Genomic DNA, 27,840 nt, shown 5'->3' on the forward strand with positions numbered 1-27,840 from the left:
GCAGGTCTTGACCGCATTACGTCTGCATCGCTTCCCAAAATTATTTGTTATTTCAAAAATGAACACTGACCAAGCAAATAAAAATAGTAAACAACAGGATAAAATGTCATTGTTTCCCATGTTTTTGCCACAAAATGACGTTTTTGTTATGTACAGAAAGCACGTTTTCCGGCTCTTCTTCCTACAAATGCACACAGTAGAAACAAACTTGCAGATTGTGTCTGTAGAAATGTGGTTATCTCTGCTCTAAAGATTTTAGCTGTAAATTAGCTCAGTAACTTAAAAGCTACGTCAGTAATTCTCACTTATAACTGCACTGTTCCTGAAGATGATGAACTTGCAGTTTCGCTATTAGTAGAGACACAGACTCAGGTAATTCAAACATGATTAATCTCTCTCTTTTTCTCTGTCTAATAACTTTATTAACTGCATTAGTCTGCTATCAAGCCTTCATTGCTAAAATGTCAAAAATGAGGTTTTAGAAATTACTCTCAAGAGCATTTTAAGGACAAAAACCGGATCAATGTCTTTAAACACAACATCCAAACAATATTTAAGATGTGGTAACCCTAGTTTAAACTGAATAATCGAGTCCCAATCTGTTGAATTATTAGAAAATAAAGCACTGAGGTGGCCGTATCACCACCTCGGGTATGCATTATTTTCTAATAATTCAACGACCCATTGTCAATTATGCCGCAAATATAATGAAATAACACAAGATCTATTTTTACCAATCCCAAAGCTTTATTTAGTTTTTATTCACTTCATTTTAAATATACAGCTCTACGTTAACAACCGCTCAGCTGAAATACAAAGTCCAAGATGCATACACAGGATTGTTTGAGAGAGAGAGAGAGAGAGAGAGAGAGAGAGAAAACCCTTTTGTAATTATACTTTTATCAGGGGCTACAAAGCACCTGACTTTACCAATGTATATACTGTTACCAGCATCCTGTTACATAATCAGCAAATACATTCATCATATTAAATACCACGGTCACCAGTATTTCTTGGTGTTGAAATGTCCTCAGGAGAAGTGTAAAATGTAAACTTGCAAGTTACATTCAAGCATTTTTCAAGTTTAAATTAATTTTTATGCATCATTCTTCATTTATAACATCTACAGTTACACTTATAAAATAATTGGCAGTTGAGAAAGGCTGTCGCCAAAAAACATCTTCAACGAACGTTTCCCTTTTGACATTCCAACTTGACAGCCATAGCAAGCTGAAGAGGAGAATTCAGGGAAAAGGCTCAGGAAAACAAAAGGCCTCAGATCCTCTGCAACAGACCTTCATGCGTTCTTTCAAGTCTCTCCCTTTGCTACATTCACCCAGGAAGTCTTCTTTTAAAAGTTCTTCATCCAGTGTCTCTCATACATGACCCTCGTTTATTTTCACTACAGTCTTCGTCCTTTCTGTGTGGCCCTTTTACCAGGATGTGAAAAAGGGTCTCTTGCAGTGAAAGGTCTGGGTAAATGCATTGCCCAGTTGGACCACACGACCCTGGCCTCCCCCGCGGCTCCTCTCCACCACCACACGAGGCATCTGCACTAACTGGATAGGACTTTTCCCGTCTTTCAAAGCCTGGGTCAGGTTTAAGATCTGTTTGATAAGAACAGGCATGTATGATTTTATATGCAGTAGAGGATTTAAGTTTGAATCGAATACTATACACTACTGTTTAAACTGTTTTTATACAATAAATGTATAATAATAAATGTTTTTTGAGCACCAAATCATTCTGAAGGATCATGTGAAACTAAAGCTGAGTTTTCAGCAGCCATTACTCTAGCCTTCATTTTAAATTGTAATAACATTTCACAATATTACTCTTTTACTGTATTTTTAATTAATGAAGGATTTTAAAAAATCTTGAATGACCCCAAAATTTTCAACGGTAGTGTAAAAGCATGTTAGAGTTTTTTTTTTTTTTATTATTATTATTATTATGTTAGAGGCACAATCTTTTTTCTTGGCATTGCAAATCTGTGGTCTATATTCAGGTCTACATCTCAGCTGTGATAGGCTGAAAATAGCATCCTGGCCGGGTGTATTAATATACGTTAGCTGTGAATTTTTCATTATGAAGAGCTCCAGCATTTAGCGAGAATGAAGCATGTGAGAACATCACACTATTTCTGGAATAGCATAGAATGCATAAATGTAAAATCATCTCAAAGCATAAAACTTACCTGTCCTCTCATTACAGACATCTGTTTCTCAAACATGGTTTTGTCGAAGCCTTTATCCGTCTGAAATGTGAAAAGTCATATAATATTAAAAAGAATATTCATCCATACAACGATTCTTGCAAATTAATGCATAAATGATTAACCGACTTCACTGCATACCAGTGAGTATGATTATGCAGACATGATTTAGTATGCAGACAAACAGATTTAGTGGGGTCAGGTCACTCAGAGAGGTCAATTAGTAATATATCAAGACGACTTCTTGGGTTTTTAGCCGGAATATTTTTAGCAGAGCCACTTGAAATGGGATGAGTTTAAAGACGCAACTTCTTTGAGGGTTTTAGTGCACTGACAGCATGCTAAGCTTCAGCTTGCTAACAGAAACTGACAGCATGCTAAAGCCCTGTCCGAGAAGTTAAGTCTCAAAATAAACTACAGCCAAATCAACACTTTAATAACAAGCAACTAATTGCACTGAATGGTAAGAATATAAGTACAGCACTGGTGCACTTTAAAAAATGCTGGGTTATTTTATTTATTTTTATGTTTTACCCAAATGCTGGGTTTAGCCTGTTTGGTCATATTATTGGGTTGTTTTTAAAGGGGTCATATGATGCAGTTTCTTGTTTTCCTTTGACTTTGGAGTGTTACAAGCTGTTTGTGCATAGATAAGATCTGTAAAGTTGCAAAGCTTAAAGTCTTAAACCGAAAGAGATATTTATTATAAAAGTTAAGACGTTCAAACGTCACGGCATAGACACCACCCCTTTGAAGGAAGGCGCAACTTTTATCCGCTGTAGTATTGTTGCAGTATTGTGGAGACGCAGTGTGTTTCATTGCAAAAGTACTTTGTTTAGCCTTCCAAATGAGGACACAACTAGAAATCAGTGGTTAAGTTTTATTGACAACACTGTTCTGGAACAGCACAACGCAAATATTAGAGTTGGTGCTGCACGGAGGACTGTTTTTTGAACCTGGGAGAGCAGCTTACACGCCAGCTGTAGGTTAGGGCTATAAAGTGGGGCAATTCCAAGGAACATTGCAAGGAAAGTCTGCACTTCTGACTGACGGACTATAAGAACGTTTTCATATTTAAAGAATTTGCTACTGACCATTTAAACGCGATTTTTGAGCAGTGTAGAGAAGTGCTTGTTGTTTCTCGTTCTACGATCAAAAATGTAGACATGGTGTTATGTTTTTGGTGCAACACAACGCGTAAAGACAGTATAAGTCATTATAATCAGTGGTTATGTCCCCACTGGATGCAACAAATGGCTCATTTATAATGGGTTTTATTGTTTCCATCTCGTCGCATGATAAGGGACGTAACATTTCGTTCACACGCTTGAGGTATTCAGCCAATCACAACGCACCGGATAGCTGGCCAATCAGAGAACACCTCGCTTTTCTTAAACGATGAGTTTTGTAAAAATTTAAGCATTTCAGAAAGGTGGGGCAGAGAGGAGCAACAATAATGTACATTATGTGGAAAATATGTTGTTGTTTTTTTTGTATTTTTGCCTTTATTCTGATAGGAAGATCAGTAATGACAGGAAGTGAAGTAGGAGAGAGATGGGGGCTGGATCGGGAAAGGTCCTCGAGTCGGGACTCGAACACGGGACACCCGCAGCGTTGAAGTTCCCCCAGCGAACAGCAGCCCATCACCATCTCAGATTTCGGGGACAGGGCACAAGAATTAACACTATTATCGGGGAAAAGTGATTACAGAGAACGGTTGAATACACTTCAATTAAAATGCTACTTTTAAATGTTACATTTTTTATTTTTAAAATGATGTTTAAATGGGTCCTATTATGCTCTTTTACATAGTCTTTATTTTGTTTTGGTGGTGGACTAGAACATGCTCTCATGCTTGGTGGTTTGAAAAACACATTTACATTATTACAATGGCTTTATTCCCAGGCTGGCACAAATGGCTCCATTAGTTCCGGGTTCCACCTTCCGAAAAACCAAGTGTACTGTGATTGGTTGAAGTGGACTGCAATTGACGAACAGCTTAGACTGCGTATAGTACTGTCACGCCCCTCCCCAAAGCAGCAAACTAGATTAAAGTGATTTTTACATTTTAAATATGAATATTTTTCTTACAAAAACACATCGGATCACTAAAGGAGACTTTTACCTTTACCCCAGAGCCATGCGAGACACTTTTTATTATGGACAGACTTGTTTTGGACTGATGGAGAAAAACAGTTCTAAAGTTTGGGAGTGCCAGGATTATTTTTAATATAACTCTGATAGCATTCGCCTGAAAGAATGAAGGCATATACACCTAGGATGCATGAAGGGTGAGTAAATAAAATGCTACAGTATTGTTGGTCCTTTCGTCAGCCTGCGAGATCGCCGATACATGATATTTACATTATTGTACTAATGTATTTAACTATTTCCATGCCAGAAACTTCAGCATAAGGCTAGTGAAGCTATCTACACTGTATGATGAATAAATCTCTTACCACCCTGCGGCTCGCTGAAGCATCCCAGAAGCAGCTGTCCATAATACATTGCTAAAGTTAGGGGAATCCCCAACCCGCTAACGAATTGAATTTCCGTAGGCGGGATACCGCGTTGTGACATCATTGCATGCGGAAAACAAACGCTGTAGTCCAAACGAGCAGTTCGTTGTAGTTCTTAAAAAAGGGATTTTTTAAAAACTAAATGTCTCCCTTTGAAGTGGACTTTGATAACTTTGTAAATGTTTTTTTATGCCCAAACATACACACCACACACACTGGCTAAAGTTCAAAAAGTGAAAAAGCATAATAGGACCCCTTTAACAAGTTCAATGGCATATAATATTGTAAACTATGCTGCATTTACCCAAATAAATTTAGTTTGTCTTATATTTTTGTCCATGGGTGTTCTTGCTTAATAAATGATCATCTTTTGATCATTGCTGTTGCCTCTATAATTCTGTGTGATATTTTTTTTTTAATTTCCAGCCCCTTTTAAACCAGCAATATTAATAATTTTTAAACAATAGTTGACTTTAATAAAACAACCAACTGGGTCAAAATAACCCAGCATGTGTTCTGTCCAATATTTACCCAGTGCTGGGTTGCCAAATAAGCCAAGTTGGGTTGTTTTTAAACCAGCAGTTTTTAAGAGTGTAAATGTCATTGCACTCACAAAATTTTCATCCGAATTTTTCGCACATTAAAAAATAAATACGACCTCAGGCTACATCACATTTGCACATTGCCTCTGAAATTTTTGCTTTTCATAAAAAAAAATTGGATCAGGTTTAATTGTTTGCGTTTTTTGCATCTGTAGCAAGCATTTTAGAGCTGTTTTGACAGTTCAGATCCACTGTACAAGCGAACGCCAAAATCCAGAATTGCGTCTGACAAGTTCATCCACTTTGTCTTGCGGAACAAAGCACTGAAAAGGTCTTTGTACACTGAGTTCAAAGAAATTAGTGGTCTTCTTTATATGTGGCTCCAGTAACGCTAGCATCAAAGATTACTGCCATCCTGAAGAAAACTTTGAATCACTGGGGATAATCCCACAGCTCATTAATAAGGAGATGTGCATAAAAAGTATTCTCTCATTCCTCTCTATATTATTTTCTCTTTTTAAGAAGAGAGTGGACAACAAAATCATCCTCACTGCTTGAAGATTCCATTTTGTATTGTTTGCAAATTTTTTTCGCAACGGATGAATTTATACGCATCAGGCTCATTTTTAGGATTACGAATACGAAAAAACACATGAAAATTTTGGACTGGAGTCTGCAATGACCTTTAGACTTAAACAATCTACTAAGATTTCCTACCTTGAACATCTCATAAAGGTCCTCACAGAGGTCCTGTACAAAGTTCATATCAGAAATGCGTGAAAGCACAAGGTCTCTCGTCTCCTGGGAAAAGGCCACTTTGGCCTGAGGCAACCATGCCCAGTGGAACGGATCTGCATGCACAAAGATAAAAACAATCATTTCACCTGTTAAGTATGATATTATATATGCACTACTAGTAAAATATTTCTCATGATCTTAAGCAAACTTTTGATCTAAATGTGTATGCTTAAATATTCAAAATGCACTTGGCAGACAAATATCAGCAGTGAAAACAAGGGATATCCCTAAATACTTTTTAAAAAGCTTGTTTTTTGGAATAAAATAACACTTATTCAACAGCGACACGTAATACTGATTAAATATGACAATAAAGACATTTATAATGCTACAAGATTTCTATTTCAAATAAATGCCGTTCTTGAAATAAATCTTTTTTTTTTTTTTGAAATGCATCATGGTTTCCACAAAAATATTAAGCAGCACAACTGTTTTATATACACTGATAAAAATAATTAATGTTACTTGAGCACTAAATCAGCATATGTGACCCTGGACCACAAAACCAGTCTTAAGTAGCACGGGTGTATTTGTAGCAATAGCCAACAATACATTGTATGGGTCAAAATTATTGTTTCTTTAATGCCAAAAGTCATTAGACTTGTTCCATGAAGATACTTTGTAAATTTCTTACCATAAATATAGCAAAACTTAATTTTTAATTAGTAATATGCATTGCTAAGAACTTCATTTGGACAACTTTAAAGGGTGATTTTCTCAATATTTCGTTTTTTTGCACCCTCAGATTCCAGATTTTCAAATAGTTGTAGCTCAACCAAATATTGTCCTATTCTAACAAACCATATATCAATGGAAAGCTTAAAAAGTATAAATCTCAGTTTTAAAAAAGACCCTTATGACTTGTTTTGTGGTCCAGGGTCACATATTAGAATGATTTCTGAAGCATCACAGGGAATTACATTTAAAATATTAAAATTGAAAACAATTTTAACAGTTATATATGTGTCCTTATTTAACAGTATTATGTCAACTAAAAAAGAAATCCTTACATGCTCTCCATTCATCAGGGTGTTTAAAAGGAAAGGCCAAACCATTATCTATAGCTGCAATCTGTATGGCAGAGTCTTTTGGGTCAGTCCATTCAGATTCCTGCAAAAAGACATGTGGAAGAGAAACTCAGCATTTGTGACTGGGAAGCAATCATCATTACCTCCATAATATACCGCCTACAGCACTGCCCTACAAAGCAAAAAGGCAGTAACTGCATTTTTGGTCAAAAATGAGTTATTATCATTTTCATGACATTCAAGGCATCCTTTGTTATGTGACAAAATATCTCATCTCAAATGTGTGTGATTTTGCGGCATCCTCATGGGACGGTTTTAACATTGGATAACAGGATAACTTTAAAGTCATTTTTCTCAGTTCTGCACTCTGCGTAGTTACTGCCTTTTTGCTTTGTAGGGCAGAGCAGTTTGATCTACTAGAAATGCTTTTGCAAAACTGAATCAGTCTTATGTTTGATGTTTAAAGAGCTTTACTGTGCTTATAGGAGGAACTGTTTACCAAGAGATGCCATGCCCATTCAAACATACAAAAAAAAAAATACTTATACAAATATTTATTTAATCCATAATATTGTCACATTGCATCAAAACACGAATATGGCAGCCCTGCATTTGCACTTGGTTCTCAGTCCCGGCATTTTCTTCTTATAAATATTCCTCAGCTCACCTTTTCTGTCAGCTCTCCATCGCCTGGCTTCTCATACTTGATCAACCAGTTATCGTTCCCTCTGTCTGAAGAAGCCAAAAGAGATATCAGATTTCCGTTTCAAAGGCACAGTTAAACAACTAGCATTTCTTTTATATGGTCAAAACATGTCTTGAAAAACATGGCACATGTGTATGGTGCGAGAGGTAGAAAAAGAGGAAATGAAGAGAGATAATGAAAAAAGACTGTCTAAAAACGAGATGAGATACAGTTCAACAAGAGCGAGAACAAGAAACTCTATGGTATGAAAAAAATTAAAATGTAAGATTTCAATTTGTTTGTCAGCAGTGACCAATACCAAAGTTCCTTTATAGCACAGCTATTTTAGTAAAAATAACCTCAGTAACTATGTGATTAGATGAACAATGCGGTTACCATGGAAAAGCTTTGTAAGAAAATAAGTTCAAGAACAATAGCTTGAACAAAGTAGCGTTAGGTACCTGTGTTTCTGATGACGTAATCCAGCACCACCAGCCTCTCAAACTGAGACTGAAGCTGCTTCCTCATGTTCTCTGGAAGAGGTTCCGCCTCAAACTTCCTCAGCCAGTAGTCTGCTTCATGATAGCCCTCCACAAACAACTGAAATGAGCCCACCTACACAAAAGAGTACAACAAATCATGGTTTATCTAGAAAACTTGCTCTCTGCTGCTCTCAAATGACCCGTCGCAAAGACCCCCCCCCCCCTTCATTACTATTGGTATATCCAACAAGCCACACATCATGTTCTCACACAGTGAAAAATACATCGCAGAGAAAAGAGGAGCCCGACATTGCACAGGCAGACAAGACAAAGCAGGTTACTTTAGGTGTAAATCAATATCTCAGCTTTTAAACTGTGTAATTTAAGAAATAAATGCAGTTTTGTAGTGCCTCAGCTCAAGTGGCATTAGAACCATTCATCTCTTTTTTATTACTAGTTATAGCATGAAATAAACATGAATGAACAGCAGAAGGTATCTTGTTTCAACTGCGGAAAGTCAATACACACCATTTTTTAAGTACACAGACATTAATCAACTCTCATGTCTGGTTTCTTTGTCAACAGGGCTAGGTAGATTACTTACAAATTGTAATTAAAATTACAAATCGAAGTTAGTAATGTAATCTATTGCATGACACATTTTAGGTAATAGATTACTTTTAGATTACTTTTGACCTAACTTGTTTATCACATTGATTTAAATAGGACACTATTGTACCATATTGCCCTAAATATATATATATATATATATATATATATTCCAAGAAGTGCATTATATTACATCAGGGTTTCCCAAACTGGTGTTTGTGAGTTTAATGAACAACTAATAATTTATTAAATAATAAATAAAAAAAAAAGTTAAATTAAAATATTAAAAAAAGCTATATATTGAGTACTTTAACTTTATGTCATGTGACCACGTCCAACGTCAGAGAACTAATAAACATGCAAATGTAATAATTTTTAAATATTTTGATTAAAGTATTTACTTTAAGTAAATATTTTAGGTGAAAGAGGATCAGATGACCAAAAAAAGTTTGCGAATTTGTGAATTTTATTGTGTTTGAAAGACAAAAGCCTTCCAAAGGCATAGAAACACATGTTTAAATAACCTAGAGAGTGATCATTCAAATAAAAATCAATCTGTTCATCATTAGTTTATGCAGCGTTAAAACACTTCTTAAACCTGAAATGATTTTTGTAAATTCAGTGGTCAAATGCTGTGTCGCCACCCGACTAGTGACTGGTCTTTGTGTGAATGTCCACAAAACTTAGTGAATGTATATAAGCAGTAGGCTATTTTACAAAGGAAAATATAAAAGATGAAAAAGAGGAATTAGGGAGAATCAATAAATTATGAATAATTTATTGCTATTGTGTAACTAATATGTAATCTTGCAATTCATAAACTAACTGTAGTCCGATTAAGAGTATTATAAAATGTAATTTACTCAAACTACATGTACTTAATTTTTGGAATCTGATTACGTAATCCAGATTACACGTAATCAGTTACTACCCGTAACTGTTATGTCAGACAAAAAACTGCAGCTATGATTGGTCAAATTGCCTGTCAATCAAACTCTCTGAGAAGGGTCAATTGGTGTGACAAGAGGGGCGACCAAGACTGCCTCAACATTTTTAGCAAATAATGACACCAAGCAATTATACAGCTTCAGAAAACCTAGATTTGGGTCAATTTAAGCATTAGTTCTATGGAAAAGAGCAGCGTGAACACTGGCAAAATATTTCCTTTTGTGTACCATACAAGAAAGGGATAGAGATTTGTTTGTTTGTTTGTGTTTAACGCCATGCCAGCTTTGTGGCTATTTTCGTGACGAGAGAAAAAGTATGGCTAAAATTATATCAGGTTTTTACAATTTATTTTCTCTAACAACTTTAAAACTGTATTTGGCTTAACTCTTTTGAAGAGATTTTTTAACAGAGTTAACTGAATAAAAAAAAAAAAAAGTTCTCTCACAGGGTTAAAACCATAGACTGTAAAAAATATAGACGTAGTATCCGTGACGTCACCCGTAGGATTCTGAAGCGCTATTTTGAAGCCTGTCGTGGGCGGGATTCGGCCGTTGCCATCTTGGAATCGCGTCACCGCGCGTCACTCCCGGATAATCAAAAATGGGCAAAAAGGCGGGACGTGGGTGGAGCTGGTTGCTGAAACCACGCCCGCCTAGCGCGACAGTGGCGACAGCAGCGGCAATCCCCCTGTCACTCAAGTGGCCACGCCCTTAATTTATGCTGAACTTTAAGGCTTAATATAACTTAAACGGATGAGTTATAAAAAAATTCACCCCCCTCACAGTTGACATGAAGGGCAAAACTAGCTATATAGACCAAAACCATTTTTTGAACCAGGCTGTAAACATGCTTTTTTCTGCTGTAAAGTTGGGCATTTTAACATGGGGAGTCAATGGGACTGACTCTCTTTTGCAGCCAGTCTCTAGCGGCCAATCGATGAATTGCATTTTAAGACACTTCCGTGTTGGTTTCAATAGAGAGAGCGGGAGGTTGCCCCTTGGTTAAAACCAGCACAATCTTATAAAGCATGCTTCAGGGATAAAGGGTTTTGGCATAGAGAACATGTTGGAGGATCTTCTCCTAGTATTAAAAACTTGTGTCATCCTGGAATCACCTATTCTACAGCAGGTATGCTCCTATCAAACCTATAATTTAGTCCTATAATTTGTGATAGATGTTTGAAACAAAATAAAGGTGAGTAAATGAGCTATTGAGCTATCCCTTTGAGCTAAGACAGAAAATGATTTGGTACTGAAATTAAAGGTGCCATAGAATGGAAAACTCAATCTACCTTGGCATAGTTAAATAATAACAGTTCAGTACATGGACATGATATACCATGAGTCTCAAATACCATCGTTTCCTCCTTCTTATATAAATCTAGTATTTGCAAAAGACCACCGAAAAATAGGTCAATTCCAACATAACACCGACTGTTACGAAACAGCAGAGATCGTTAATAGTTACGTCTCCAACATTTGCATCGCCCAATCATCGGTAACGTCAGCACTAGGGTTGTGACGATGAGGAAATTTCCCCACCGGTTAATCGACATGTGACAACACCGGTAATACCGGTATCACCGTGGGGGGTGGGGGTTTCCCCTTTCTCTTTTTTTCTGCTTTTAAATACATGTAATCTTGCCGCAACTGACGCTGACGTTTGGGGCGGTGTGAACGCACCATAATAAATGCGTGCGTATTATACTTTCACTTTCAGTTTTGCGGGAATTGGCAATTCGGCATCAATTGTTTGAATGGACGACAAATTTTGAACGCATTTGTTTACTGGATCCTTGGACTGATACGTTTACAGGGGTTCACTGGTTGAAGAAATTTATGATCGTAAAAAACGGCTTCTTTTTATTTGTTAGGTATTATTTTCGTTATTATGTACTTAAATTACCGGGGTGCGGCAGATGGAGCGGGCGCAGGCACAGGCACATCAAATATATTTCAAAGCAAGCCGGTGCCGCGGTCCTGACTGCGTCTTTTTTTGGGTGTTTTTAACGAATATTTACATGATTTTGGCTAATGCAGGACACTACTGAATGATGCGCATCAGAGGGGATTTAGAAGAGGGTATACGCAAAGCCGCCTGATAAAGAAGTGGGTATACGCCGTATACCTGCATATACCCTCCACTACACCCAAAATATTGCCAAACAGGCGCTTTTGCATTGCGTTTTGACACTAAATCGTCCGCCATTCTCTTTCTGTAAATTCGACTCCTCTCGTTCTCCTCACGTGATAAATGAAATATGACGCATTGTAGCTATGTTCAGTTTTTAATTATAGTGCATGCTCTCGTCTTAAGTAAATTATTTAGAATTATATTTTCCATTTAATTCAAATAAATATTTAATTTAAAAAAACGAATACTTAAAAAAAAAAATGTGGGGACGGTGTCACGGTGGAAAAGTGATGTCACCGGTGTTGCGTCTTAAAACCGGTAACACCGTCTATCGTGGCAAGCCTAGTCAGCACATCAGTTAAACAAGGCGAGTCACTCAAGGGACACGGTTAGCTTAATGCTAGCGCTAGCCTGTTACATTGCAATAAATAGGATTTCACTTACCACATAAACAGACGGATGACTGCGCTGATGAAGGTGACTGATGGAGAAATAACTGCGTTGATGATGGCGAATGATTTACAGATCTGAAGAATCACTGACGAGCTGCTCAATGTGTTTGGTAACTACTTGTGTCTCTGCATTGTAACTTTACACAGAGCACATGCATAACATACATCCTGAGACTAAAATATTGGCGATTCAAAACGGCAGATTCAACAAACCGCATATTAAAAGCGGCTAGAGCGCCTAATTAAATATATATTTTTATCCATGTGTGAGCTATTGAGCTCTGTGAAACAGCCAATCAGAGCAGAGCTCATTAATATTCATGAAGCTTCCAAATAAGGCAAAAACAGAGCCTTTCATACTAAGGACAAATCCTAGGGTTGTAAATGGACCTGTAAAACCATTTCTGGAGATTTTTTGCCCTTTCCTATGCCATATACCTTCTATGTAGATATCAGAGAAGAATTTTAAATATTCTCTCAATGCATTCTATGGCACCTTTAAGATCATTTTAGAGGCGTTCATTTGGGAATATTTCGTTACCTTTGGAGGAAGACCAACTCTGTGAAACCGTCGTCCAACTTGAGGGACTTTCTCCAGTGCGTATTTCTTACCACGGGATTTGGCACGGTCAATTGCGCTATAGTGAAAAGTCTCGCTGGCCAGATTCACAACCTGAAAAGAAAGGGCAGAAGGATTAGCTCATAATTCCAAAAGTAAAGCTTTCTCTTAAAGTAGATTTAAGTGCCCATTCTCACCTTAGTTTTGGGTACAATCCCCAAACCCAGTTTTTGGTCAACGAGTGAGGCAGCTGCCTCCGAGAGGTAGCCCTGGTTAGGAATGAGGCAACCACGGCCGAAACAGCACGGGCAGCAGACTTTATGGAAATATTTGGTCCATTTAGGGTTTAAGTGACCATAAGGCTCCTCTGATTTTGGTTTAAACACACCAATGATTTTCTAAAGGAGAGAAGATACAGCCATTGAGAAAAATCACATTTAACAGCACTAGATTTGAAAATAACTACTATGAATTATATTGTAAAAGGAATGTTTTCTGAGAGAATGAATCCAAACCAATTCCACATTAACATTCATGCATAGATGTATTCGTTTAGCTCACGGGAGAGAGGTGATCAGGCATAAATTATCCCCTACAGTAAACTGCTAAGCATGACGTTGTGTACAAACTGCACAATAACGTGAGGTGCATGAATACTCACTAAACCTACTTTTTAATGGTTCAAAGTTCTTGTTTTTCTGTTATGACTTTTAAAACTGATTATTTCAGGATTGATTTCAACATATACATACTCCTTTGGGATCCTTAACAAAGTAGCTTCCACTGGATCCTTGCGAGATGCGTTCTGGAAAGACGCCATTTTCAATCGCCTGCTCAGCCCTTTGGATGATCTCGGCAAACTCTGGGTCTTCTGGGAAATGGTTGAATTCTCCACTGCTATTACCTATAGGCACACATACAAAGTGATTCAAATGTACAGAGCAGCGAATACATTCTCTTGTATGTCTGCATTTATATGTAAATATGTCCCCTCATCTCTAAAGGCCGTATAGCAGAACGTTTGGGGAATGATTTTCTTTTAATAATTTCCATCAGAGTGAAATTCATGCTCAAGGCCATTTTTATATGGAACAAAATTGAACCTCCTCCTAGAAACCCCAGCTTCAAAGCTGAATCACTAGTGAGCATGCAATTTAGTCAAACACTTTTGCTCTGTCTGCAAACCAGCCTTCAGAAAGATAAAAATTAAAAGAGCACTGGGCATTTCTGGAGCGCAAAGAAAAAAAAAAACATGTAGATGAAAGGTTCAATATCAAAGTGATTCATCTAAAGACCTGCAAATGCAATGTTTTCATTTGCTGTACTAGGTACTGACAGCTCAAATGTGGGTTCTTATATCTATTTTGTAAAATTTGTCAAACACCAAAATGTAGAGTAAAAAGAATCCAGCTATATCCAACTATAATTCAAGACTAGTATCACTCATTGTAGATGAAAATACACCACAAAGATGAATTCTACACATTTCATTAGATAACATCAACTTTTCTGTTTTTAATTGATTTTTTCCCCAACGTGCTTTACAATTATCTTATGAACAACTCAACCATGCATGTTTAACTTATTTATTTGACCTCATAATTCTTCAAACTGTCACAGCTCAATCTTCTTGTGAAAAGACCGACTTCTTTCTAGTACCCATTCCTTACAATCAACTGCAAGCTTGCATTCAGATCTCCCTCCATCCAATCAAAAACAGATTGATAGAATCGAGTCTCCATCCTACATTTTTGTTACTATTTTTTTTTTCTTTCAAAAATCAATTTCACTTGGATCTATGTGACAATATGGAAAAATGATGAGGCAGCTACCATTACATCACAGATTTAAAGCATCATACATTGTGTACCTTACGGGGGGGGGGAAGATAGACATTGCAGTTTACCTTTTTACCTTATTTACACTAAGTTAGACAAAAAAAAAAGTAGGGTGTACTTTGAAACAATTTTTATTTAGAAGTTGCTAGTAGATTTCACAAATAATTACAAAGAAACAAGTAAAGCACACGAAAAACTAAGGTAAAAAGACTAAAATAGTATTTTCTTGTAATTCATGCTCCAATAATCATTCTAAAATTAGATTTTTCTAAATTAAATAGATACAACTAAAGGACTGCATATTGGTACCTTTAAGATACAAATTATTCTTCAAACATTTTATCTTTTTCTCAAGGTCATATTAAATGTTAAATCTAACTGTATCTAAACTAGATTTAATATTTTGAATTTATTGATAGAGATGCCACAGAGGACATTTTCCTGCAGATTAATAAACTTGTGACAATATCGATATTACCGATTACACTGTATATTTTACAAGAGAAGATATTTATCAATGACACTCATGATCTGTAGCACTTACTTTGATCTTTAACACTGGATCTTTAAATTTTTCCATTTCTTTGAACAAAACGAATGTTTAAAAAAAAATGGTGGATTCATAGCAGAAGTCATCACAGTTGGGTAAAATCCGAAAGCAGTGAATGGGAGAGTACCACAAATATATTTTTTGCATTCCCATTTGCTTAAACAATAGAATAACTCCACGAGTGTTTTCACAACTTTTAATCAAAGGAAAATGATGAGAGAGAACAATGTCAAATTTTAATATTGCCCCTCCCATAGACACGGCATTAGAAGCACCCTAGTATTAGCGTTAACTAGTTTTTTGTAACTTGATAAAAAGGTGATATAACACAATGTATAGTGTTATAAATGTGTATACATTAGAAAAAAATAATAATTTAAAAAAATATGAAAAAATTAAGGAATTATGATGATAATGATATTAAACAACTAAAAATCATCCAACATTGCAGCGGAAGTACCGACCAAGTGTTTACAAAGTGAACGTGCAAAGATCAAACGCCCTTTACAAAAAAAGATAAAACAGCGATGCCGGAAGATTTTGAAATTGAAGGAGAAAATGAGATTTTTCAACATACCCTAACTGTCATGAACCAAAATACACAGAGTACACAGAGCTAGACAAGACAAGCATTTGAGGTTAAAAAGAATATAAATTGGTTATTTTCTAAAAAAAAAAAAAAAAAAAGTACAATTATTTCCCTAAATAAGATTATTTTTCCTCGGCTTGGATCATTTAGAGCTCTTTAAAGCTGCACTTAAACTGCATTTTGGAAGTTAAAACTGACGGACACCATAGAAGTCCACTACATAGAAAGAAATCCTAAAATGTTTTCCTCAAAAAACAATTTCTTTACGACTAAAGAAAGAAAGACATGAACGTCTTGAATGACAATGGGGCGAGTAAATTATCTTATTTTTTTTACTCTGGAAGTGAACTTCTCCTTTAAAGGACCCCACCCCTTAAAAACAGCCCGTTTCTGAGAGGTTCAGAATGAGGGTTGAAACTAATTATTTTTCCGTATTATTTGTTTTTTGTGCAAAAAAAAAAAAGCTTTAACATAAGTAAACCTCATAATATGACCCCTTTATAAATTTTGTTCTATGACTTAATTTGTTCCCTTGTTTTATTAAATCATGGCCTTGTACTAATTCACTCCCTTGTTTTGATTTAATTAAAATGACTACAACATGGCCATCATTTAATAAAATGAGGGAGCAAATTCTTAATTCATGGCCACAATTAAATTCAAATTAATAAATAATAATTTTGCAGCAAAGTTGTAACACTAATAAATTAAAGATTTCCCCCCTCTGACTTTTCAAAGAATGTCTGTGGTTCATTATTATTTTTAATGAAAAACAACAGCAAATCAAACGAAGACAAACTTGTTTATATTAAAAGTAGAAATACTGTAAAATTTGTGGTTTTTCTTTTTCACTTTGACACCAAATCCTCCACCATAATCTTGTCAGTCATCTCTCCTTTCCCCATTCACATAAGTGAAAACTGACACCTGCTGTTATTGCTGTGTGGAGCAGAAGCTTTCAGTTTAACTGTAGTGTCAGTTGTCCAATTGAACAAAATAGCTTTTATTTTCATAAAAAGCTAAATGGCGGGGAGCGGGGGACATGTACACAATGTGCGGCTGAAAACTATATGTAACAATGATAACAGACTATCACGTCAAACCAACTTAATTCATCCAGTCCAAAACGGCCATTTATCAGATGATTTATCTTCATATTGAAAGTGTAAAGTCTGATAATATGGATACTATGTGACCCTGGAACACAAAACCAGTCTTAAGTAGCATGTATTTTGTATCCAAATAGCCAAAAATACATTATATGGGTTAAAATGATCAATTCTTCTTTTATAAAATCATTAGGATGTTATGTAAAGATCACGTTCCATGAAGACATTTTGTAAATATATCAAAACAATTTTTATTAGTAATATGCATTGCTAAGAACTTCATTTGGACAACTTTATAGGTGATTTTCTCAGTATTTTGCTCCCTCAGATTCCAGATTTTCAAATAGTTGTATCTCGGCCAAATATTGTCCTGTGACAAACCATACATCAATAGAAAGCTTACTTATTCACCTTCAATTTTGAAAAATTTACCCTTATGGCTGGTTTTGTGGTCCAGGGTCAACACCAAGTATCAGTGCTCCAGCTTGCATCAGTGTTTCACATGCAAGTTACACACACACACACACACACACACACACACACACACACACACACACACACACACACACACACACACACACACGTGATCACCATAGAATGATCAGATCAGATGATTCAGTCACCATCCATTCCAAACTAAAGTAGAGAGGGCTTGTGTGTCTCTTATTAACACTGAAAACAAATCCACAACTTGCTCACTGAGGCTTTGCTTAGAAAAGCAGCAAAAGATTCAAATTCATTTAGTTTTGTGTTTTCTGAACAAACCACATGAAATCTAATGTTTACAAACCTGATCCAAAAGTGGTCTGATACTCTTAGCTGTAGAAAGAGCCTTGCGGCATCTTGCTGATGCATACAGTATAGCAACGCAGCAATACAGTACAAACAGATGATCAGATTCAATTACTTGACCTAAAGATCAAGTTTGAAAACCAGTGTGAACAAAGCCTAACATGCATACATGTCACATGATACCGAGGGTTTTATTCTTTCACTAAAACTCTTTTCTTTTTTATAGTTCACTACACTGAATGCACACACTGCAGAAAAACTAACTCCAAGGGGTCTACATAGACTCTACAAGGTAAAACACATGAACAGCTGATGGTCTGTGCAGCTTTCCCTGAGTGAAGAGAGTGCATTAGACACAGACAGACTGAACCTCTCTGATGGCCATTAAACATTTAGAAGATGACAAGTACACTTTCCCTCTCTCGTACACAGACACACCCATACAAACAATATCTGCATATAATAAATATCAATCACCATAACTGGCTTGATTTTTAAAGACTGTTATTATGACAAAATCATGCTACTCCCAAATTAGTTCACCATTCCTATAGTTGGTCAAACTGGTTTTGGGAACACACTGTGAGACATCAATCTCATACACAATATAAAATAGAACCAGTCTTGAATCTCATCCACTGACTGAAATGAATAATAACTGCATATGCACTTATGCAGATGCCTTTGTCATGCCGCCAAAATTGCACGAGTTCAAAAAGACTAATTGCCCTACTAACTCTCTTTCAGATCTTCTGGATATTTTAGGCACACTGGAGACATTTGACAATTAAACATTCTATTCTTTACATTTTTTAACAGAGGTATTTATACTTCCACATCCAATCCACTTCTATATTACAGAAGAATTTGAGCAAAATAAACACCTTCATGGTGATATAAGGCAAACTAAATACATTTCTAACCCTTTCAAGTTTTATTTTGGGACAATGACCAGATGACTGCACAATACCCTTTAAAGTATTCGTTCACTTTCAGAATAAAAATTTCCTGATAATTTACTTTCTTCAGTTTTTTAGGAAAACATACAAGGATTTTCCCCATAAAGTGGGACTTCCATGGGAGCAAATTCATTGCAAAAGGTCCAAAACGCAGCTTCCAAGGGCTCTACATGATCATAGTAAGGTTCTCATCTTGCGAAACGATCCGTCACTTTCTAAAAAAATACAAATTTATTTACTTTTTAACCACAAATGCTTATCTTGCACCAGCTCTGCGCTGTCCAATGACTTCACACATTATGCAATCACTTTGGAAGGGTCACATGCAGTTAGTTCTTTGTCTGTGTACTTTGGTTCAAAAAGGTAGAGTATACTGAAAAACTTATTTTCTCCTACATCTTCAAAATCGCCCGACATCGTTTCCAACCGACTTTCTTTGCACGTTTGCTTTGTAAACACTGGGTCGGTACTTCTGCCTGTGTCACACGTGATCTTTCCAACGTGACTACGTAATGCCTGAAATTGTGGATGCAGAGCTAGTGCAAGACAGGCATTTTGTGGTTAAAAAGTACATACATTTAATTTATTTATTTTTTTAGAAAATAACCAAATGTTTCTCTAGATAAGACCCTTATTCCTTAGCTGGGATTGTGTAGAGCCCTTTGAAGCTGCACTGAAACTGCAATTTGGACCTTCAACTAGAGGTCGACCAATTGATCGGCCTGCCAATTAATAGGGTCAATTTCTGGCATTTTTAAATGAATCAGCATTGGCCAATCGTGCTGCAAAATACGCCGTCTAGGCAGGCGCATCTGTGGGCAGCGTAGACATAATGCAGTCTCGTGTGCATTTCAGACAAAACTTCTGGCTAAAACATGCACGTTTACTTCACTCATTAAATGTGTCTGTGGGTCCGACATATCCACAACGTCATTGCTCATGGACAGTGCACTCTTAAAGGGATAGTTCACCAAAATTAAAATTTGATGTTTATCTGCTTACCCCCAGGGCATCCAAATGTAGGTGACTTTGTTTTTTCAGTAGAACACAAAGATTTTTTTTTTAATGTTATTACTGGTGCTTATCATGATTGTTGCTACCGATTAAAAACGAAAAGATTACGCTTGCTTGTGCAAACTCATTCAGAAGTGTTGACCTTTTTTTACAGACTCCCAACTTTTGAGCCTGATCGACTGAATTTGTGGTTGCTAGGGGTGGGAATCTTTAGGCACTTCACGATCCGATCCGATTCTGATTCTGGGAGTCACGATCTGATTCCAAAACGATTCTTGATCTACATTTTTTCTCCAATTAATTCTTCTGCTGTGCAAATACAACTTTAGAATTTTAAAAACATGTAAAATTGGAGTTTCTATGCTTTTTGTTTATTGAAATCTCTGTAAAAGTAGGTGTGTCAATCTTCACTGGTTTCAAGATTCAATTTAATTACTGTTTTAATTATCAACTAAATATCACAATGGGACACATTCTCAGTTTTCAATAGTACTGCACATGGCTACATTTTCATATACGTTTTATGTCAAATTTATTTTGTGGAAATTTTACTTTATTTTTTAAATTATATAAGCAAGGCACTTTTTAAAACAAGTACTTATTTAAAATAAGTGTTCTTTAGGTATCTGAAAGTTACAGTTGAAAGTTGTACAGACAACTTTTTCCTCAGCATTACTGCAGTTTTATTGTTACTGATGAGATCATAGAAAGGCAGCTTTGACAAGGTTGCATTCAAACTAATGCACAGCAGTGGCGAGCGGTGACTTTTTTTTTTTTTTTACCAGGTATGCTGAGTGCTAAAACCACCAGTAATACCAAAAATAATAATATCTTTAGATTATTTAGATACCAATAAAATCAGAGACGAAATCATATTTTAATACTTCCTCTTTTTTATTATTTAAAAAAAATTACAGACATTTTATATAGGCATATTTTTTTTCAGTGGGCTTTAAAATTTTGAATTGTTGAGAAATTATGATAACATACAGTTAGGATGTTTTTTTTTTTTTTTTTTTTTTTTTCATTTGATTTAGTCGAGTAAGTTGCTCATCAAACACAATATGATTTTCGGCAATCAGGATCTGGCAGCAACAGCGCGTTTTTCCGCTTGGGCGAGCGCTTCGCGGACAGATTACCCCGCGAATGAAATCATGCGCATGCCAGCAAAATAGATAATGCGTTTCAATTCTGAGGAGTCGAGAAAGATGCGGAGAATCTGCTTGCCCGGAAGATTCTATCTCAAATAAGGGATCAACTTATAAGCATGTTTATATTAATGAACACGTGAACGCATTCTCTCTGACAGCCTGTTATGCGGCGCGGCAGCTTATATGGACGGGACGGAACGCAACTGATGCACAGATCTATTTCGATATATCAGATGTTTTGACCTGCTCTGAAAACATAACTGAGTGTATGTACAGTTTCGTTTAAAACTATTCGAAAATGAAAGTGCATTTAACCGCATCCGCAATCAAGCTTTAGGAAGAACAAATACAAAGCGCAAGTGAAAGTCTGTCAGTGCACCAGTTTCGAGCATCTAATAGTACTGCATTCCAGACGGCAGAAATGAAAGCATATAAGTAAAACACGGCGGGCGGAAGCACACAAGGTCAAGCTGTGCGCACGTGTCTCACAGTGCAAATTCGGTGCAATGAAGCCTGCCCCGTCTCTAGCGCGCACATGGGCGATATGTGGGGGAAAAAAAAAAAAAAAAAAAAAAAAAAACAAGCTCAGAATCGATTCTGAAATATTAGGAATCGATTCAGAATAGTTGAAGAGAGAATCGCGATGCATCGGAGAATCGATTTTTTTCTCCCACCCCTAGTGGTTGCTTGCTCTTCGTCATGCGCCGGCTGTTGTAAACACGCTCAGGACAGTTGGGCATTGCGGTGGATCAGCCGCAGGGTTTCATTTGATTTTGCCTGTGTATTTTTTTTTGGACTTGCAAAGCCGTGGGTCCTATTGACTGACATTATATGACTGACAGACTGCAACGGTTTGAGTTAAAAATCTTTGTTTGTGTCTACTTAAAATACAAAGCCACCTACAACCTTAATGCCCTGGGGGTAAGCAGACAAACATCAAATTTTCATTTTTGGGTGGACTAACCCTTTAAGCAGTTTTAAGCAGCAGACAGGGATGCAAACTTGTCACCTTTTGCCGAAACAAGCTCGCACATCTCTCCTTTATAACAAGAAAAAAAAAAGCATACACAGGGTGTAAATAAGAGATTGACGGTGTAGTTAGTCACTGATTATATTAGGAGTTTGAGTGAGTAAGCTCAGTCAGCAGCGCTATATGGGAAGCACCCTTTGCTCGGTTTCTCTACATAATCCACTCACAATGTGAAGTAGAGTTTTGTTTGCCTTAGAGGACCAAACGTTCTGTTTCAGGAATGACAAACGTGAGTAAATCCACTAAAAAGAAACAAGTCATTGCTATGATTGACAGTGAACTCTCTTAATACTTAAGTACAGTAAAAGTAAATGTTAAAATAGTCATTTTATAATAAATCTAAAACGTGACAACTAGGAAGTGGAAAAGCTAACTGAGCTAATGGGTGATCCTCTGCTGCCATCTACTGTATATAATGGACATTGTCATTTTCATCTTAAAAGCCTTTGTTTTCCATTAGGATTTTTGGCTATTTTTGTCATGTCATCTCCATAAATGAAAAGTGATTAGTGTGTTTTTTTTTTTTCAAGTGAATTTTACTGCACAACTGTTGAGTAAAAATAATAATAATAATAAACTACTACTTAATAGAGTCTACTACTGTCTACTAAACTACTGTGTAACTGTGTCTAGCATTACTATTGTTCATGAGTTTACACTTTTTGTTCTCAGAAACTTGATAAATGCTGCTAAGTTTTTATCGACTTTGTTGATTACCTGAGCACTTTTTTTTTTACTTAAAATGATGAGTACTGACTCTGTTAGAATTTACAAGTTGAAGGAAAAAATCGGCCAAACATATCAGCCAAAAATAATCAGCATCTTGATTCTTAAATCAGGCTGCCCTGATTTAAAAAATAAAAAGTTGATATTGGCCTCTACTACCTTCATCCCGTTGATCCCCATTAAAGTCCACTATACAGAGAAAAATTCTGGAATGTTTTCCTGAAAAACTCAATTTCTTCTCGACTGGATAAAGAAAGACATGAACATTTTGGATGACATGGGGTGAGTAAAATATGAGGAAATTTTTATTCTGAAGTGAACTAATCCTTTAATCTAAATGTGGACCTGCCAGTGAAAACAACCTCTCTCTGCTGACGCATGCAGGACTTCTCCAATCATTTACTCGGTTTAAACCTTGCCCCTACAAGTTTGTGTTCATCTAGCTCTATTTTTAGATCCAAACTCTACATTTTTCTAAATTTTTAAATAAAAAAACTTGAATGTACATTACAATACGGAATAAGATCACTCATTACTTTAGATCGCAATAATCATATTGTTTTCTTGTGTAATGATAATGAAATAATATCTAATTTAGCAAGGAGGCAGAATTTAAATGAAATAATTATATGTAATATTTGCATGCTTTGGGGAGATAATTATGCCAGTAAAACAAAGGCAAACATAAGCACATCACAGTGATGCAAAGCTAATAATATCTTCATTTAAACTAGGCAATGAAACTCCTGCGAGAGACTCATAGGGTTTCATTTTCCTTCACTGAAGGCTTGGATGTGGATCTTAGAGATAAAACAAAAGCCAGTGTCTTTCTGCTCTCTGGCTCATCTGCATTCAAATGAACCGGTTATTAATATGCAAGGAAACTTTATTGCATCAATACAGCCCACAGCTGCGCCAGTAATCTTGTTAGTACAGATGCATCTGGAAAGACTAAACCACATGCAACACACAGAAACAGGCAAGCATGAATATCAGGAGTTGTACAGATATCCCGGCAGCTGATGTGGTGTCACCTGTACACGTGTGCGCCCCGGGGTTCAAAGAGCGTGTAAACTGAACTGTGGAAATGGTTGCATAAGGGACCATGTTCTGAGATAAAGCAGATGGAGTAACAGCACAGAGAGCAAGAGTGTGGGAGTGAATTTAGAATATTTAGATTATTTTGTATGTGGAAGACATGTAAAAAAAGAAACTATCATCTCTCTGAAAAATGCTTTTAATTTAAGTTCCCTAAAGAAAAAATATTGAGAAAGCCAACTAAGGTATATTAGCAGTTTTTTGGAACACTGCGCGCAACAGAAACAGAATGCACGGTTGCTATGGAAACTAATGCAGACGGGTCCCTTGTGCGTTCTTTTCCCGGTTGAATTCAGATTATACAACAAAATGACGAAAAATCGCTGTCTTTTAAAAGGGGGAGTGGCTATGGTTCAATAAAGGCGTGGTCGGCTGTTTTAATTATGTTTAACTAATAACTGTGGATTCTGTTGGTGTTAAAAAGTAGTAACGTTAATAAAAACAATGTTATATGCAAACCTGAAACAGCATAACGAAACAAATAAGCATCAAAATACGTATTTTGTTAGGGAAGCAGAAGCAAAACAAAAGGTGCTGAAGTATGACACATCTACCTTGAGCCAGTTTAATCTCAAAACAGATTATATCCAGCTCATGTCTCACCTGGAGATGCCAGATTATCAGATGATGAGCTGTGTCTATTCCTCCGCGTCCTTTTCTCTCTTCCAGCCCGAGGTGAGAGATTTCCGGCAGGTCCCGGTAAGAGCAGCGCCTCTTCCCCGGACCCGTCCGCTTCCAGCTCCGTCAGGACACTTTCCGTCGAGTTCGAGATGCGAACCGCTGCCCCGGGGTTCAGCGAGAGTCCTAGTGACGGCGCCGGCCGGGTCTTTTCAAATAACACCGCGGGTACCTCCGACGTGAGAAAGTTCGTCTCCGGTGTTAAATCTCCGCCGCCTTTCTCCGGCTCGCCGTCGGTGGGATCGCATTCTGCCATCATCGCGGACTGTGGGTGTATTCTGTCTCTGTCCAGACGAACTCAGGCACCTCTCAAAAACCGCGCCTCATATCCGTGAGTCCGTCTTTAAGAGTCCGTCTCCTTTTTTTCCTTTCTTGTAGTGATGTCCGGTTCGCGAACGAATCGTTCTATTTAACCGGATCTTCTTAGTGAACCGGTTGAACCAGTTCACCAAATCGAACTGAATCGTTTGAAACGGTTCGCGTCTCTAGTAAGCACTAATCCACAAATTACTTAAAGGTTTTTACTTTTTAACGTGCCCGACACTCCCTCTGATTCAAAATAAATCAATTTCCCGAGTTATTCAGTTACTCAAACAGTTTTTGAACGGCTGTGAAAAGAGAGCTGATGATGCGCATGAGCAGAGCAGCTGCCAGAGCGGTTGTCGTTCTCGAGTCATGAATCGGTTGCAGCGGTTGTCGGATCACCAGAGCCGTTTCTCAATACCAAGTACGCAAAGTTCGGACTTGCGTCCTTCGTAGTTCGAACTTGGAAGTTTGACTTGGAAGTACGAACTCCCGAGGACGTAAGGATGCAAGTCCTGTAATTCTGCAAATGGAACAGCAGTGTACTTGATAACGTCAGTCAGCTCGCCTTTTCTACTCCGGTTATCTTCACTGCTTCACTGTATGTACTGTATAAGACGAAATATGATATCAACCACCTCTGCCTCTTTTCGTTTTCATTTAAACATATTAATACCTGCAAAAAAGTAATTCAGGGAATGTACAACATTACAGTGAAACGAAATACTATATCAAACAGCATTGCCTCTTTAACGTTTCATTTAACCTTAAACATATTAATAGCGACAAAAATGTGGTTCATGCAACGCGTTACAAAACAATAATTACAATAAAAGTGATATCAAACACCACTGCCTCTTTGTTTTCTTCAAAATATAAACCACAACTCTTTTTTTTTTTAATAATAAAACATTAATATGTGATTTAAGCTGTAGGTGCAGTGTGTATAATACATCTGGACTTGTAAAATGAAACATGACAAGCACACCTCTGCCTTTTTTGTTAAATGTCAGTTTTAATGAAAATATTAGTCATTATAAAAGTAAAAGTATAAAGTATAAGAGATTTATGTAATCGGAAATAAAGACAAAAGGAGACAATTCGGTCAAATGCATGCTAATAAATAATTTATGAAGCATAACTTTCACCTCATATGACCTGGAATAAATAATAGATTCATGAGACCAAAAATTAGCTATTAGATTTACCCAAAACGAATTATACCTCGTTTAATTACTAAAGAGACATCAGGACCAGCGGCAAACGTCAGAAGGACAAGCCGAGATGAGGCTCTCTCTGCGGGATACATGACCACTGAGCATCCGGTGTTCGCCACAAACTAGCATCTCCGAAATCGGCGAAACAAATTTTTAAATAGGCGCTGTCTTTGTAAATAAACCGCAGATTTGAGTTTAAAACAACTACATTCTCGCCTGAAAAACTCTTAAACCCACATTTCATGACACAATAAAAACAATAAAAACAATAAAACAATAAAAAAAGTAATATTTTGAAAATTATGCGGGGTTTCTCCTCCGCCATTAACGCTCGCTGATTGGTGCGAAATGCATTCTGGGATACATGGCTGCCTCAAGTCCGCACAAGTCTCCTCTTGATGCATCCTTGATAAAAGGGGCGGAGCAAGAACACATCCGGGGATTTGAACTGTACTTGCTAGATGTGAACTTTGAATTGGAACAGTACTTGGGCGACAACTGATGACGTTTCACAAGTCCACAAGAACACAAGTCCAGACAAGAACGCATATTGAGAAACGGCCCAGTACATTGAACGAGAATCGCTTTCTTTCGGATCACCGGTACACTGAACGAGAATCGCTTTCTTTCGGATCACCAGTACACTGAACGAGAACCGGTTTCTTTCGGACGCGTCCGATTTGAGAATCGATGAGCTGATACTGTGCGCATGCGTGTCATTTTTCAAGCGGATGAAATGAAGCACGTTAGTCAAGTTGGTCTATTTTGTTAAACGTTTTGTTAAAAGTTTACTTAAGGATTCTGTTAGGTTATTGGCTAAAAGGGTTTTTATGATCTTGGTCAGGGAAGTGCCGTGGTACCATAATAAATGAGATATTTGATTAAAAGAAAACATGTGATTTATGAATTAGCTGCACTGTAATAAAAGATAATGATGACATGCAAAAATTGTGTTTGTATTAAATAAACAATGTTTTAATGAAACTATACACAACTATAATTTGAACCATGTTCAAACAAAAATTATTATAAACATTTTTTATTTAACTTTTAAACGGTGGTATAATGATAAAAATGACGTAATCAAACTACTGCACAAGCAAACCAAGCGGCACGTTTCAGTCACTCTCTGTGTGAGTTCTCCAATCTCATTCTCGACTCAAGAAGCGGTTGCAGCGGTTGTCGGATCACCAGTACACTGAACGAGAACCGATTTCTTTCGGATCACCAGTACACTGAACGAGAACCGGTTTCTTTCGGACGCGTCCGATTCGAGAATCGATGAGCTGATACTGTGCGCATGCGTGACTCGTGCAGCTGCCAAACAAACAAGCTCCTGCTATGACTGACTCCATCTGAACCGAACTAGTTCTTTTTTTACCACTGTCTCTGTGCTAATGCTATGAGCAGTTAACTGAGGACTTGAATGAGGGGATCTGGTGAAACGTATGTTTATAACAAATAAGTCTTTATGGATTGTGCATGTTCAGTAAGCTGATCGTGTTTCTGATTAGAATTAATTTATCTTATAATTTATTAAATCAAGACTTGTAAAACTTACTCATATGATCACTGCATGTAACTGTATATGGGTGCGGGACGATAGTAATTACGTTAATGACGTCATTACGTCATAGCGTAAAAGAACTGGTGAACCGGTTTTTTGAACCGGTTCTTTGAAACGAACTGTCCGAAAGAACCGGTTCGCGGAAAAGAACCGAACTTCCCATCACTACTTTCTTGAAGACGCGCTGATGCTCTCAACCGTTTCTCGTCCACATCATCCGTCACCATTACCGACTTCCTCTATTTTCAA

General features: G+C 36.9%; 1 protein-coding gene across 2 annotated transcripts; it reads right to left on the bottom strand.

Annotated features, from left to right (window-relative positions):
* Positions 1-725: 725 nt before the first annotated feature.
* pi4k2b (phosphatidylinositol 4-kinase type 2 beta) lies at positions 726-27,825 on the bottom strand. 2 transcript variants are annotated; one of them, XM_073842151.1, is made up of 11 exons: positions 27,748-27,825; positions 24,430-24,859; positions 13,723-13,874; positions 13,168-13,368; positions 12,953-13,084; positions 8,249-8,402; positions 7,770-7,834; positions 7,085-7,184; positions 5,994-6,127; positions 2,198-2,257; positions 726-1,607 (listed from the first exon to the last, which is right to left on the bottom strand). In XM_073842151.1, the coding sequence occupies exons 2-11, from the start codon at positions 24,761-24,763 to the stop codon at positions 1,434-1,436; spliced, it is 1,506 nt and encodes a 501-aa protein (XP_073698252.1). In that variant the 5' UTR covers positions 24,764-24,859; positions 27,748-27,825; the 3' UTR covers positions 726-1,433. The 2 variants fall into 2 exon arrangements, with proteins under 2 accessions (XP_073698252.1, XP_073698251.1); XM_073842150.1 differs by lacking the exon at positions 27,748-27,825 and having other exon boundaries at positions 24,430-24,876.
* Between the last annotated feature and the right edge of the window lie 15 nt (positions 27,826-27,840).

Source organism: Garra rufa, chromosome 6 (assembly GCF_049309525.1).
Source record: "Garra rufa chromosome 6, GarRuf1.0, whole genome shotgun sequence".
In the NCBI taxonomy this organism is placed as follows: domain Eukaryota; kingdom Metazoa; phylum Chordata; class Actinopteri; order Cypriniformes; family Cyprinidae; genus Garra; species Garra rufa.

Bases quoted from the DNA above. Each gene is read 5' to 3' on its own strand.
- pi4k2b (XM_073842151.1), bottom strand. From the start codon at position 24,763: ATGATGGCAGAATGCGATCCCACCGACGGCGAGCCGGAGAAAGGCGGC. The intron at 13,369-13,722 runs GTATGTATATGT...TCTCTCCTTTAG, and splicing joins TTGTTAAGGATCCCAAAGGA to AAAATCATTGGTGTGTTTAA. The intron at 6,128-7,084 runs GTAAGGATTTCT...TTGTGCATGCAG, and splicing joins CCCTGATGAATGGAGAGCAT to ATCCGTTCCACTGGGCATGG.